Here is a 15756-nt window from a genome sequence, read left to right as displayed (position 1 = left end):
AAGTCTATTTATATTTTCCAAATGCCAAACTTTCATCAAATAATTCTCTTGGGGGACTGTTTGAGATGCAAGCTGTTGCAGAAAAGAAGAGTTTGCTAGTTCCAAGTCCAGACTAAGAATGAGGTACACAGGTTGCTAACACAACAGAAACACACCTTCTTACGAGGGATATTAACAAGAATATGGCCCTGAGTCCTAATTTTAGCTTAAATGCTAGGCTATAAAAGAAGTACAAGGGGCACTAGGTTAAGGAAGGATTTAGTCTATACTGAAAAGCATGAAAATAGGGTGGCAAGTGCAAAAGAATCAAGGGCAGATATTCAGTTTCTGTCACACTTCCCAATGGAAACAGAGGAAAATATTTGCTGTAATACTTGTGTGGTCTTGAAGACAGGTCCAATGTGTCAGGTATGACATTAGCCCTATCTTTTTGTTGTTGTTTTAGTTAAATACATTCCTCCCTCAATTATTACTTCTTTTCCTCTCTGCATATAGAGATTGAACTATATAAACATCGCTAGTTCTATTCAGATTTAGGCTGTTTGATCTTTTTTAAGTCCTCTTACCTCTGCCCTCACAATTTTTTGCCATCAAAAACCATGAGAAATGGCAAGGCCATGAGTCTGTATGAAAGGAGGGAAGAAATAAGGGGTGATGTACTTCAAGACTGCTTTAAGATTTCTGTCCTTTGGAGGTTGATGTGACCTACTTCTTGAATGTTCTTTTGGTAGAAATCACTTTCTCATTCTCTCTTTTCCTCTATTCTGACTGCAGATTACTCTCACTAGGGTTTTCTCAGGCCAGTCCTGTTGGGATCCCAGCAAAACTGTGAAGGCCTCAATTGTAGCATGCTCCCAATCAGGAATTACCATGAACTTAAGGGTAGCTGTTGAAGTAGGGCAGATAGAAATCACCTTCCAATCCATATGATCAATTTATAGGCTCCAAGTTGGCAAAATCACTGCATCTGTTATGCAGATATATACGGTATTTAAGGGCACCCCCCATGATAAGGGTAGCACTTTCAAATACAAGATTAATTTGGACATCAGGACCTATTACAGAGAGTCCATACATAACAGAATTATCCTAACTTTTAAGTTCCTTACAGTTTCTCCTTCAGACTTGGAGCCTTGTTCTTGCAAAGACTTCTGGAGGTCCTCAATCTGCTGCTGCAATTCTCGAATTTGTTCTTTGCTCAGCCTATTATAAGATGAATCACACGTGTTCATTTATACTGAAAGTCAAAGTAGTTAAGGATCTATAAAGGTGCATTTATGCAATTTAACTCATAAAGTATACATTTAATAGCAATAACCAAAGCTGAACAATTATCTGTGGCTAGGTATAATATATGGTATAGTAGCCTACTTTCAAGGAAATATTCTTTAAAAAAAAGACATTTTTGTCCTAAAAGCATATATGGCCACATTTAAAAATTTAAGGTTCTTAATGAGTCAGTGGCAAAGCATAACATTTCTGCACTGTACTCACTGGTATAAAAATCAGAAAACTAGCTAAGTTTTCCTTCAGTTGTATTTTTAATGAATGGAAACTAGGTTTCCATTTCTTGTTTCAGATTTCACAGGGTGTTGGGAGAAGAGGAAGGCCACCATTTTCCAACCATTTCTTCATGACTTTTATTTCAACTAAAGAGATTGGCACTAGCAACTACTGCAGCTTTTTAACTTGGCAAAATCTCATTACAGATGGGTGGGATGGGGGGAGGGTGGAAGGGAGGTCTAAGAGGGAGGGGATATATGTATACATATAGCTGATTCACTCTGTTGTACAGCAGAAACTAACACAACACTGTAAAGCAATTATACTCCAGTAAAAAAAAACAAAAAAAAACAAAAAAACCCTGCTCAATCATTACTGCCATTGAAGTTACCAGCAAGAGAGAGAGAGTTACTATCTGTCTGACTTTCTCTCTTCATATATATATATATAGATATATATATGGCACAACACACCTGCCCATCATGATACTCCATTTTTCCAATATTACAGTTATCACATAATAATTATCTATTCACATGTCTATCTTCCTATATTAATAGCTGAAACTTAGGATCTCCAGTGCTGATATTGAACCATATAAAACAGCAATATTTAATGGTCTCTTCAGAAAGCTAAAACGTTATTTTTCTTTTAACTGCAGTTGATGTAATAGCATACATACAAGTTGAGAGACAAGGTTCAAGTGTCTTTAAAATTCCTGGTGGTCTCTAAGATCCAATAAAGGTAGGTCAGATAAATCCAAATACCTTCATTGTCAGTATGCTATTTATAAGAGGCAGGTTAGCAAAGTGGTTAAAGAGCACAGACTCTGAAGTCAGATTGACAGAGGGTTCAAATGCAGGATCCAGAACTTACTAGCTGTGTAACTCTGGGCAAGTTACACCTTGCACCTCAGCTTCCTTGTCCATAAAAAAAGAGATAATTATAGTTACTACTTCATAGAGTTATTGTGAGAATTTATTGAGTTAATATAAAAAAGGGCTTAGAAAAGTGCCTGACACTAGTAAGCGCCACATAAACGTTATTTTTTTTAAACATTATAATTTTTGAACACCTCATTGATATCAGATAAGTACACCATTTGCTTTAAACACATTATCTGTAATCTTCATAAGAACCTGCAAATAGGTGTCATCTCCAATTTATAGCTGAGGACACTAAGTGTGAATTTAAGTAACTTGCCCAGTTTCAGTAGAGGTGGGATTCAAATTTGACTCCACAATCTATGTACCATCTATGCGCAAGACTCCAGCTGAAAACCAGATTGTCATTTATTCATCTGTTAATTTTTTGTCATTTATGAAGACATCTAAATGAAATTCAAGAATAAGCAACCTGCTTTAACAAAGGCTGCTAAAAATAATGGGTAGTGAGAGATGAAAAAACAAAAATCGAAACTAGTGCAAATCCTAATTATTTGAACTACAATGATATCTTCCACGTCTGCGAATCAAGACTCTGTGGTTAGGTAATGAAGTCGCTACGACTATCTATTATGAAGGAGTGTGTCAGTCACCTCTGCTCAGTTTCCAATTCGTTCATCTTGCGCTGCTTCTGTTCCAGCTGCTCCTGAAGTTCTTCAATACGTTCGTTCTCAGTACCTTCCTGCTGTAATCGAAGCATCTTATTTTCATGCTGCAGTCGAATAAACACCTCCCTGATGTTAAAAAGCAATTAAAAAAAAATTTTTTTAAGTATAAGAGTTTTTTAAATTCTTTGCTTTTTAAAAAAAATTCCTGTCCACTCGATAGCTCATTTTGAAACATTACCAAAGCTTCTGAAAGTTAAGAAAAAACTGTGCCCTGTAGGACTATGTCTCAAAAAAACAAATGGTAAGTTTTTAAAGGTACAGGTATAAGATTATATTATATATCAATAAATGTTTATTATGTAAATCCCTAAGAGATGGTATGAATTATTTTACTTTGATAATTTAGAAACTATTCACACTAGAGGTAATATATAGCACATCCTTAGAAAACATAAATAAAAAGCAGTAGATTTAAGAAACTACAGTTTGCTCAAAATTTTTAAGTATACTTTTATGATAATGACAGTCATATGACTGTCTCTAGACTTTTTGTTTTTAGAAAAAATTTTTATTAAAGGTTTACATACATGTTTTTAAAAATGCAAATGATAGGAATGGTATTAAATAAAAAAGTAATGCTTCCTACCTGCTGCCCTCCTAAATTCCATTCCCCAAAAGCAACTAATTTCAATTAATCACAATATTTGTTCTTCTGAATGCCAGCACCATCGCTTTAAAAAAATGGCTATTTTTAAATGATTAATATCACTGGATATTACTAACTAAAAAGTGCAAATTAGTTTCCAGCCCAGCATGTAAAGAGCTCTATCTTAACAGCAAAAAACTGAACAAATTGAAAATCAACAACTTTATAAACATTATGCAAAGTGAAAGAAGTCACTCACAAAAGGACACATATTATATGATTCTATGTATATGAAATGTCCACAACAAGCAAATCCATAGAGACAGAGTAGATGACTGGTTGCCTGGAGCTGGCGATGGAGGGGAGGCAGGAATGGGGAATGACTGCTAATAGGTACAGGGTGTCTTTTGTGGAGGATGAAAATGTTCTAAAACTAGATAGTGATGATGGTTATACAACTCTGTGATTACACTAAAAACCACTGAACTGTGTATCTGTAAATGGGTGAATTATATCTCAATAAAGCTGTTTAAATAAAGAGTAGAATTAGAAGTAATTAATAAAACTGTTGCCACAAAAAAGGAAATAAAATTCTATACCAGATTAGTCAAATACCTAGAAGTAAACAGAGTGGTAAAATACCAAAATAAAAGTTAGGTCAAAAGGAACCTCTAAAATTTGTATTTTATTTAACTCCAGCTTAATCCTCCTGCAATCGACAGCTCCTCTCCTATTTTTTTCACCAGTGTGGATCTGAATGCCAAGTATTAAAAAGGTTTTCCATAGTGTTTAAAAGAGGAAATTCCTGTCCACTCAATAGCTGTCATTTTAAAGTATTACCAAAGAGATTAAGGATAAAAAAATAAGTTCAACACAATAAAGGCTGTATTATAAAAACTAGAATATATTATTCAGCTAGTAAGTGAAATTTTATTTCTGGTAAATTTTTAAGCTTCCATAGTAACAGTAACAATCTGATTTAGAAAGCATAAGCATGAGACAAAGTAATTTTCAAGCCATATGACTCGTAAAATGGAAAATGTTAAAGGCTTAGAAATTTACAAAAGGAAGAAGAAATCCCATTTCTAATATTAAGTATGGGTTATCAATTAATAAAAACAAGTTTACCTATACTCCACTGGCATAATCTCAGCAGCAAGATTCTCATAGCTTTTTGTAGCAGATGCATCTAAACAACATCAACAACAAAAAAATAGATTAACATTTCAGTACATCTACCATTAAAAAAACCTTTTCTAAATGCAACAAAATTCACCTGTTTGGTTTAGGTGATCCTGTTGTACTTGTGAACATCGAAGCTCTTCATTTGTTTCTTTCAGAGTATCAAGCTGTTCTATTAGTCTCTAAAAAAGAATCGTTTATATAAGCAAAATATTTAATTCTGCCCACAGGCAATTTAATTTATGCTTAAAATAATTTATCTTAATTTAATTTGATAACTGTTGTTCCTTACTTAATTAAAAATGACAATGTTTTAGTTTTAGTGCTAAGGGGTAATTTCTCTTGTATAAATCACATAAATAATAGATTTTATACAACACAAAGCTTGTGATTTTCCCCATTAGATAGTTTATCTTTGAACCAAATGAATGTAATTATGCAACAGAGCACAAATATGCAACTGTAGAGTAATAAAAGTACATGGACTTTGGAGGCAAACAGATCGTGCCCTGAATTCAGTTTCACTATTTCCAGCTATACTATCTAAGGCAAGTTATTGACTCTTTGGCTTTAGATCTTTATCATCAAAATGAGAATACTGATTCATAAGCCCCTGCAAAGGTGTTCTGAGTAGTGAATGAGATAAAGTTTGTCTAATATCTACACTATAGTCTGGCGTGTAAGAGATGCTGGAGACTTGTTATTTCCTTCTATTACTCTAAGTAGCATACTGGAAGTATGAATTTGTGGAAAAACATTATTTCCTAGGGATAGCATGCTAAGACTTCATATCATTGGCTATTTTATTTTACAGCTGACAGCCAATGACAAATTTCTACATTCTGTACAAAAGGCTCATGTTTAAACGCTTTTCCCAGAACTTGAAAAGTACTTTAACATAAAATCATATTTTAAATGTCATATTTCAAATCAGTAAACAAAACCCTACTTAGTCCATGATGTGGTTCAAATCAGCCTAACAGTAAATTGGTTAGGGTCCTTAGGCCAGAGTGCACAGATGCCGCAGGAATCGCTGAACACTATAAACTATAACTACAGTCAGGCATGAGGACCCCTATAAATCTGTTCCTTCACAAGTGCAATGCAAACACTAGCTAATTTGTCAAAATCAACTTTTCCAGACTCTGGAAATTAATCAAAGGTCTGCTATGATCTGAGGAGCACTTGTTAAAGAAACTCTGCTAAATCTCAGAACAGTGAGCTTTTTGTTCTTTTAACTATTCTTACTACTATCACCCTCTCCGCAACTCTGGAGTAGCCTTGAAAACCAGCAGCCTTTCAATCTTTGTTCCTGTTTTTTGTTTTGTTTTGGTCGCACCACACGGCTTAGTTCCCCGACGAGGGACTGAACTCAGGCCCACGGCAGTGAAAGTACTGTCTTAACCACTGTACCACCAGGGAATTCCCTCTCAATCTCTGAAGCTTTGAAAAACAGCAGCTTAGCCACCACCAGAATGGGCAGACTGGATATGAAACTCCTCCTAAAAAGCACCATGCTTAGAGAACTGTCACTATTTGGTCTGTCTAGAAGCAACCTGGAGAAGCCCCAGTCATACTTTTCATTTGATTGATGTGTCAAAAACAATCATCAGCAATTGTTTTCACTATAGCTGCTGGAGGCTGTGATGCCAGTTAGGGCAAACAAGAGCCTTGCCCAAAACTTACAAGGAAGAGCTGAGAAACAAGAAATCCATAGAGGACTTAGAAAAGTTCTGACATATCCCTGGAGATCCAGGAGGCCGGCTATATATAGAGCTGTGTGCATGCCCAGAAAAGACCTGAGAGGGCCCCAATGTCTCAGCTCTGGATAAACTTGAGGCCCTGTGCAAACAGGAAATAAAGGCAAAGGCAGAGTTTTAAATTGCCTAAGAATTGAAGACGTTTTCCAAAATACACACTGAGTCCTTTGGCAAAGGTTGGGAGAGTTACTGGCTCAAGGCATCTATGGAAATATCTGACTAATCATTAACTGATCTCAATGGTAACTGAGCAGAGAATTCAGTGGTTGCACATTACAAAGAAAGAAGATTTTATAGAATTAGTCCAAAAGAGTCACTAAAAAAACCAGCAATAACAACAAACTCTGAGGTTGAAGGAAAATCTGGATTTCCAGAGTTGAAATATTATATTATTTTAAAGGTCATATTTTCAACAAAAGTATGAAACATGCAAAGAAACAGGACAGTCCCAATGCAGGGGAAAAAAAAAAAACAGTTAACAGAAAAAGTCAATGAGATGACCCTAGTGGGTGGACACACTAGATAAAGACTTTAAGTAAGCTAAAACCTAAAAAGCAGGAAAAATTTTTCAACACATTCTATGTGGTATCATCTTGATACCAAAACCAGGCAATGACATCAAAAGAGAACTACCAACCAATAGCTCTTATAATATAGATGGGAAAACACTCAACAAAATACTAGCAAATTGAATCTAGCAATATATAAAAAGGATTATACCCTATGACCAAGTGGAATTTACCTCAAGAATGCAAACTGATTTAATATCAAAAATCAATGTAATATACCACATTAATACAATAAAAGACAAAAACCACACATCATCTCACTGACCCAGAAAAAGCAGATGACAAAATCCAAAAACCTTTCAGGATAAAAACATGCAACAAACTAGGAATAAAATGAAACTTCTTCAACCTGATAGAGGGCATCTACAAACAAAACCCACAGCTAGTAACATACATAATGGTGAAAGAGTGAATGCTTTCTCCCTAATATCAGAAACAAGAGAAGGATATCCACCCTTGCCATTTCTATTCAACAAAGTACTGGAGGTTCTAGCCAGGACAATTTGACAAGAAAAAGAAACAAAAGGCATCCAGATTGCAAAGGAAGAAGTAAAACTATTTGTATTTGCAGATGTCCTGATCTTCTACATAGAAAATCCTAAAGAATCTACTAAAAACTATTAGAAATACTAAGTGAATCCAACAAGGATGCAAAATACAAGATCAGTGTTCAAAAATCAATTGTATTTCTATACATTAGCATTGAAAAATCCAAACATGAAACTGAAAAAATAATTTCATTTATAATGGTAACAAAAAGAATAAAACACTCATGAATAAAGCTTTAAAAGGTGCAAGTCTTGTACAAGGAAAACTACAAAACATTGTTGAAAGAAGCTAAAGACCTAAATAAATGGAATGTTATCCTACAGTCATGGATCAGAAAGTTAACGCTATTAAGGTGGCCAGATTTCCAAACTGATCAACAAATTCAGGCAATCTCTATCAATATCTCAATCTGGCTATTTTGCAGGAATTGATAATCTGATCCTAAGATTCATATGAAATGCTAGGGACCCAGAATAACCAAAACAATAGCTTTAAAAAGAAGAACAAAGTTGGAGAACTCATACTTTCCAATTTCAAAACTTACTACAAAGCTACAGTAATCATGACAGTGTGGTACTAGCATAAAGCTAGACATACACATCAATGGCAAAGAATTAAAAGTCCAGAAATAAAGTCATATATTTATGGCCAAATGATTTTTTTTTTTACTTAAAAAAATTAATACACTTTTTTGCAGAAAAACTGAACAGAAAGCACAAAGTTCCCATATATTCCCTCGTCTCCCCCCATTCACCAATTTCCCCTATTATTAACATCTTTCATTATTGTGGTTACCTGTAAGAAATGATGAGCCAATACAATAATAATCACATTACTATTAACTAAAGGACATAGCTTACATTAGGGTTCATTCTTTCTGTTTCACTTTTATGAGTTTTGACAAAGGTATAATATATCCATCATTACAGTATCATGGTCAATTGATTTTTAACAAGGGTACCAAGACAATTCAATGGGGCAAGTCTTGTCAACAAATGGTGCCGGGACAACTGAATATACACACACAAAAGAATAGAGTTAGAAACCTATCTCACACCACATAAAAAATTAATTCAAAATTGATCACAGAGTAAATATAAGAGCTAAAACTATAAAACTCTTAAAAGAAAACATAGGAATAAATCTTTACAACCTTAAGGTTACTCAATGGTTTCATAGAAACACCACCATAAAACTAACAAAAGAAAAAACATATAACCTTGACTTCATCAAATAAAAAAACTATTCTGCTGCAAAAAAAATACCATCAAAAAAAAAAAAAACTGAGACGACAACCCACAAATGGGAGGAAGTATTTGCAAATCATGTATCTGACAAGGGATTTATGTCCAGAATATATAAATAACTCTTAGAACTTGAAATTTAAAAAGCAAATGACAAAGCATGGGCAAAGAATTTGAAGAGATATTTCTCAAAGATAATTAGAAATGGCCAATAAGTACAGGCAAAGATGTTCAATATCATTAGTCATTAGGGAAATACAAATCAAAACCATAATGCTATACTACTTCATACCCACTAGGGTAGCCAAAATTAAAATTTAATATACTTAGTCAAGGATGTGGAGAAATTAGAATCTACAAATTGCTGGTGATAATGAAAAATGGTTCATCCACTTTAGAAAAGTCTGGTAGTTCTTAAAAAAGTTAAACATAGTTACCATATGACCCAGCAATACCATTTCTAGGTATATACTCAAGAAATGAAGGGACTTCCCTGGTGGTCCAGTGCTTGAAAAATTGTCTTGCAATGCAGGGGACGCCAGTTCGATCCCTGGTCGGGGAACTAAGATCCCACATGCTGTACAACAACTAAGCCCGCGTGCCACAACTGGAGAGCCTCTGTGCTCTGGCGCCTGCGCACCACAACTAGAGAGAAGCCCACACACTGCAACTAGAGAGAAGCCCGCGCACTATAATGAAGACCCCGCATGCTGCAAGGAAAGATCCCACGTGCTGCAACTAAGACCCAGCGCAGCCAAAAAATAAATATTAAAAAAAAAAAAGAAAACATATGTCCACATAAAAACTTGTACATAAATGTTCATAACCACATTATTCATTTAATAGGCAAAAAGTGGAAACAACCCAATGTCCATAAACTGATGAACAGATAAATAAAATGTGGTATATCCATACAATGGATTATTATTCAGCAATAAAAATGAATGAAGTACTGACACATGCTACAACATGGTTGAACCTTGAAAGCATTATGCTAAATGAAGGAATCCAATCACAAAAACCACAAAGTATATGATTATATATTCATATATATAATATTCATACAATCTATTATATATATTATATTCATATATTATATTCATATAATCTATTGAGACAGCAAGTAGATTAATGGTTGCTGAGGGAAAGGGGGCCAGAATGCAGAGTAACTGCTAATGGGCACATGGTCTCTTTTTGGAGTGATGACAGTGTTCTAAAATTTGACTGTGATAATGGTTTCACAACCCTGTGAATACACTAAACACCACTGAACTATACCTTTTAAATGGGCGAAATTTATGGTATATAAATTATATCCCAATAAAGCTGTTAAAAAATTGCATCTATGGTCCTTGCTCTCAAGGAGTTGACAGTCTAGAGTTGGAAAACATGCCCTGAGACATAACTTTGGCTCTGTGACTTCATCTTCCCATATGAAGGAAACTTACAAAACCGCATAAACAATGTCTACAAGACTTTCCTTTATATCACCAATTTCAATTTGGAGAAAGAACTGATTACATCACTTCCATTATTAAAACAGCAAGGATAGTATTAAAAACTAAAACAAGACATACATATTACATATCAATTATATTTATGTTTACCTCTTTTTCCTTAAGTAAAGCTTCGTGTTTTTCTTCAAGCCGCTTCATTTCAAATGCTAGTGTGTCCGCCCTTTTGGATTCAGAGGAAAGTTTAACGTGAAGATCCTGAACCTTTTATCGGAAACAAAAGTAAAAAATGAGAGTATATAATATTGATAGCTTTTCAGAGTTCAATAAATGAGAAACTGGAAATAAAATTTATAGTAAGATTATAGTCTAATTCTAAATATTTGTGGACTCTCTGGGCTTGGACCTAGGTTGCGGCAACATGGCTAAATGCATCAAGAAGGTTGGAATTGTGGGTAAATACGGGACCCATTATGGTGCCTCCCTCAGGAAAATGGTGAAGAAAACTGAATTCAGCCAGCATGCCAAGTACACTTGCTCCTTCTGTGGCAAAACCAAGATGAAGAGATGAGCTGTGGGCATTTGGCACTGTAGTTCCTGCATGAAAACAGTAGCTGGTGGTGACTGGACCTACAATACCACTTCTGCTATCACAGTAAAGTCTGCCATTAGAGGACTGAAGGAATTGAAAGACCAGTAAAGCACCACCATTTGAAATGTTGCTAGCCTATAAAAATGGGTTAATTTATGTAACAAAAAAAAAATTTGTGGAAATGGCATGTAGATGAGAAGAATAAACATAAGTTTTAAAATATACAAATAATAACTTAGCAAAAAAAAAAAATCAGCCTTCTACCCTATTTATCTAGGCTGTTTGATAAACAGCAGAAGAGAATATTTTAGATTATAACTCCATTCTCTAGGCATTTATCACTGGTTACCAGAAATACTAACAAAACAATAAAAATGTCCAAAAAATATACAAGCTCAGAAGCCAACAAAAATGTAACAGACCTAGATAACTCAAAGTTGAACTCTTTCAATTTTACTGATTTAAAAAATCAAGATTTTTTCTTACCTGTCTCTTGTATGTTTCTAATTGTGTACGTGCTGCATTTGCCTTCTTTAATTCTTCTTCTAAGCTGACTGTATTATGCATATACATCATGTTTGTTTCCTGTAAAGTTTTCACCTGCTTGCGAAGGTCATTCAGATCTTGTAGCTTCTGGCGATATATCTCAACTGTTGACTCCAGTTTATTTGCTTTATCAGAGGTAGCCCTATAATAACAAAGACTAAACATTACTGTGTAAAAACTAGTAAGTACACATAACAATGTTATTCTGGCTGTAAAATGAGTCTTCCAAATGAACTATCAATTGGTTAAAAAAAAATGAGAGGGACAGACAAAAGAAATCATAAACTTTGCGAGAACTTTGGAGACAGATTCAAGCCTAAAATTGTCTAAGGTTCAACCATTCTGTTATAAAGTCATCAAAATAAAAATGCTTCAAATCTGACACACTGAATTATCAAACTATTTTATATATCAGAAAAATGTATAAAAAAAGAATGGTTTTCTAAATATAATTGAACAATTCTGAGCTGCTCTGTAGCTTACAGGCCAATTGTGCTTTGTGCATAATATTTAACGTAGTTTTGCTCTAAGTATTTGATATCCTAAGGAAGCTGACTCAACTTACAATTTGTTTAGCAAAGCACTTCCCTTTAGAGTTGTGCTTACCTGACAAATGGGCTAGAGCAAAAATAAATAAATAAAGCAAACCACTTCAATATCACATGCAAGTTCAAATTAATGGTTATAAAGATTTCGTTTAAAATAAGGACACTAAAAACTGTGCAAGAAAATGGCTGATTAAGAAAACTTAACAGAAAATATAAGAATCATGTGGATAGACTACTTGCTTTGGTAACATTTTACAGGCAAAAGCTAAATATAAATTTTATATTGTCAAAGACTATAAGACAAACCTGAGATAACCTTGAAATAAATGCTAGGATTCTTATCTATATTTTATCAAATGTCAAAATATGGTTTGTGACTGCATTTCCTTACCCAAAAATTTCACAAGATATACTAGTAAGCACAAGAAGGTCAAGCCAAATGTATCTAAAAGTAACTCAGCTTACAAATTTTTAAGAAAAAGGTATCATTTTCTTAAATGAGAAATAAGAAAAAGGTTTATGAAACTGTCCTAACAAGAATCAAATATTATCCTTAAACGGTCCATAACTATCAACAAGCATAAAAGAAGTAAAGACTAGGAGGCTGGATAAAAACTGATCAATACTTGATACATAGGGAAAATTCTAAGAATCCCTGATTAAAATATGGAATACTGAAATGACTAAGTAATAACTTAGAAGTGACATAATTATATTTAGACATGCCATACCTAAGAACATCTATTTCATCTTTCAGGGCTCTTGTTTCCTCAGCAAGACTAGTCAATTCATCATTCCTATGTTGAAATTCAATTAATTGCTTTTCAAGTTCTTCACAGTGAACACGGTAATCATCTTTTGCAGCTTCGAGCCTTGCATAAAGAAAACAAGTATTTATAATGTAATTTCCATTATCTGTTTTCTTACTGAGACATGAGCTTAGCAAAACTTACTTCTAAAATGTTTTTTTGGATTCCACATTCAAAAGAAGAAAAACTAAAGGAATAAGATACTTTTCAGCTCTTGGTTTTAAAACAGACTTGAGAAGCAAATGATGTACAGAATTTTCATTTTTACTTCTAAAACATCGAGCTTGGTTTTCTAGTTCAAACAGGAATTTTAATTTCAAAAGATGAAGAGAAAACATATATATTAAAGTTATCCAAAAAATATACAGAGCATGTAAAGTGGTAAAATATTAACTCTTAAGTATAGACTATGATAAAGAATAAATACTTCAAAGCCTACAGCAACAACAAAAACTAAAATGACAATACAGTAATTAAAATATTAAAAAATTATCTGATCAACTGAAAATAATGCAAAAAAGGAAGAAAAATAAACACAAGACTAGATATGACAAATAAAAAATAGAAAATCGATAGACCTAAATACAGCCATATCAAAAATTACGTAAAAGACAAATGGACTGAACATACCAATTAAAAAGGCAGAGACTATCAGACTGGATAAAAAAAGCAAGGCTCAAATATATTTTAGTTACAAGAAACATTTTACATATAAAGACACAATATATTAAAAGTAAAAAGATGGAAAAAAGTACCATGCAAACAGTAAGCAAAGAAAGCTGGGGTGGTTATATTAACATCAAAAAAAATTTTAAGACAAAAAGTATTACCAAAGATAAAGAGAGACAGTTCATAATTATAAAAGAGTCAATTTATCAGAAAGACATATCATAAAGGTGTATATACGTAAAAACAGAATTTTAAAATAGATAAAGCAAAAACTGACAGAATCAGAGATCCACAAATAGATAATTTTTGTCGAAAATTTTAATATCAGTCTCCAAATAAATGACAGAACTAAACAAAAATGTCAGTAAAAATACAGAAAAGATCTGAATAACGCTATTAACCAGTTTGATATAATTAATATTTATGATACACATCAGTCAAAAAAAAGAACACACATTCTTTGCAAGTACACATGGAACACTCACCACAATACAACATATGATGAGCAATAAAATAAGTATCATAAATATTAAAAGATTGAAGTCTCATGGAATATGTTCTCTAACCACAAGGAAATTAAATTAGAAATCAGTCACAATACAAAGTCTGTAGAAAAGCCATAAATATTTAGAAATTAAACAACACATTTCTAAATAATCCCTGAGTCAAAGAAGAAATCACGAGGGAAATTAGAAAATATTTCAAACTGAATAATAATAGAAACACAATCAATCAAATTTTGGGGACCCAGCTAAATCAGTGCTTAGAGGAAAATTTACAGCTTTAAAGGCTAATTTTAGAAATGAAGAAAGGCTTAAAATCAATCATCTAACTTTAAGAGGCTAAAAAAAGAGGAGCAAATTAAATCCAAAGGAAGTAAAATAAATAAAGAACAGAGATCTAAAACTTACAATATGGAAAGTTAATAAAGGGTGTTTGAAAAGATTAATAAAATTGATGAACCTCTAGCAAGAGTGACCAAGAAAAATGAGAGAAAACACAAATTACCAGTATCAGGAATGAAAAAGGAAATACCACTACAGCTCCTACAGTCACTAAAGGGACAATAAATAGAATATTATGAAGAACTTTATGCCAATAAATTCAACAACTTAAATCAAATAAACATATACGTTGAAAAAACAATTTAGCAAACTGACATAAGATAAAACAGAAAATCTGAAAAGCCCTATGACCATTACAGAAATTACATGTGCCATTAAAAGCTCTTTCACCAAAAAACCACAGATCCAATTGTTTTACTGATAAATTCTATCAAATACTGAAGGAAAAAATAGTATCATTCTTACATAAACTCTTTCAGAAAATAGAAGAGGAGAGAATACTTCCTAATTATTCTATGAGAATAGAATAGAATAGCAGTAACTTTTCAGAATAATGTTTTAATTGTGTTTGTAACAGCAAAAAAATTAAATATTTGGGAATAAAATTAACAGAAGACACACATAAAACTATGATGGAAACAACAAAACATTGCTAGAGAAATTAGACTTAAATAGACGAAGATACTACATTCATAGACAGAAATTCTCAATATGGTTAAGTTATCAATCACATACAATCCAAATTGTAATCACAAAAGGTTGTTTTTTTAACAGAAACTGACTAAAAAAGCAAAGGATAGAATAGCCAAAACAAATTTTGAGAAGAAAGAACAAAGTTGGAATACTCACACTACCTGATTTTAAATGACTTACTCTAGAGCTATAGTGATCCAAATCGTGTCTTATAGGCATAAAGATAGAAAAATTGATCAATGGGAAAGAACTGAGTCCAGAAAATGACCCAAATTTTATGGTTGTATCATTTTTCACAAAGGTGCCAAAGCAATTTGACAGAGTAAAATAAATTTCTTTTCAGCTATTGGAACAACTAAATACTCATAAGGAAAATAAAAATAAAGCTTCACATCCACACCTCACACTAGTTTCAAAAAATCAGTTCAAGATGGATCACAGACCTAAATGTGAAAGTTAAAACCATAAAGATTCTAGAAGAAAATAGTAGAGTGTATTTTCATGACAAGGGAGTAGACAAAGATTTCTTGGACAGTGCACAAAAAGCACTAATCTTAAAAATATTGATAAATCAGACTTCATCTAAGTTAAGAAC

General features: G+C 33.1%; 2 protein-coding genes and 1 pseudogene across 4 annotated transcripts in view; 2 read left to right on the top strand and 1 right to left on the bottom strand.

Moving 5' to 3' along the window:
- Positions 1 to 15756, bottom strand: part of HOOK1 (hook microtubule tethering protein 1) — a 62450-nt gene that overhangs the window by 11378 nt on the left and 35316 nt on the right. For all 3 annotated transcript variants that reach the window (XM_036853446.1, XM_036853451.1, XM_036853458.1), the window contains exons 10-16: positions 12877 to 13017; positions 11538 to 11739; positions 10613 to 10723; positions 4978 to 5065; positions 4830 to 4890; positions 3041 to 3181; positions 1110 to 1203 (exon numbers count right to left, since the gene is read on the bottom strand). In XM_036853446.1, coding sequence (XP_036709341.1) covers positions 1110 to 1203; positions 3041 to 3181; positions 4830 to 4890; positions 4978 to 5065; positions 10613 to 10723; positions 11538 to 11739; positions 12877 to 13017 — 838 coding nt within the window. The remainder of the gene's footprint in view (positions 1 to 1109; positions 1204 to 3040; positions 3182 to 4829; positions 4891 to 4977; positions 5066 to 10612; positions 10724 to 11537; positions 11740 to 12876; positions 13018 to 15756) is intronic.
- The window catches only part of LOC118895900 (cytochrome P450 2J2), a 130766-nt gene that overhangs the window by 88999 nt on the left and 26011 nt on the right, over positions 1 to 15756 (top strand). The window lies entirely within an intron of this gene.
- On the top strand, positions 10865 to 11159 carry LOC118895918 (annotated as a pseudogene).

The sequence above is a fragment of the Balaenoptera musculus genome, chromosome 1 (assembly GCF_009873245.2).
Source record: "Balaenoptera musculus isolate JJ_BM4_2016_0621 chromosome 1, mBalMus1.pri.v3, whole genome shotgun sequence".
Taxonomy (NCBI): Eukaryota; Metazoa; Chordata; class Mammalia; order Artiodactyla; family Balaenopteridae; genus Balaenoptera; species Balaenoptera musculus.
The sequence above is the reverse complement of the archived record's forward strand: the minus strand, read 5'-3'. Positions and strand labels throughout refer to the sequence as shown.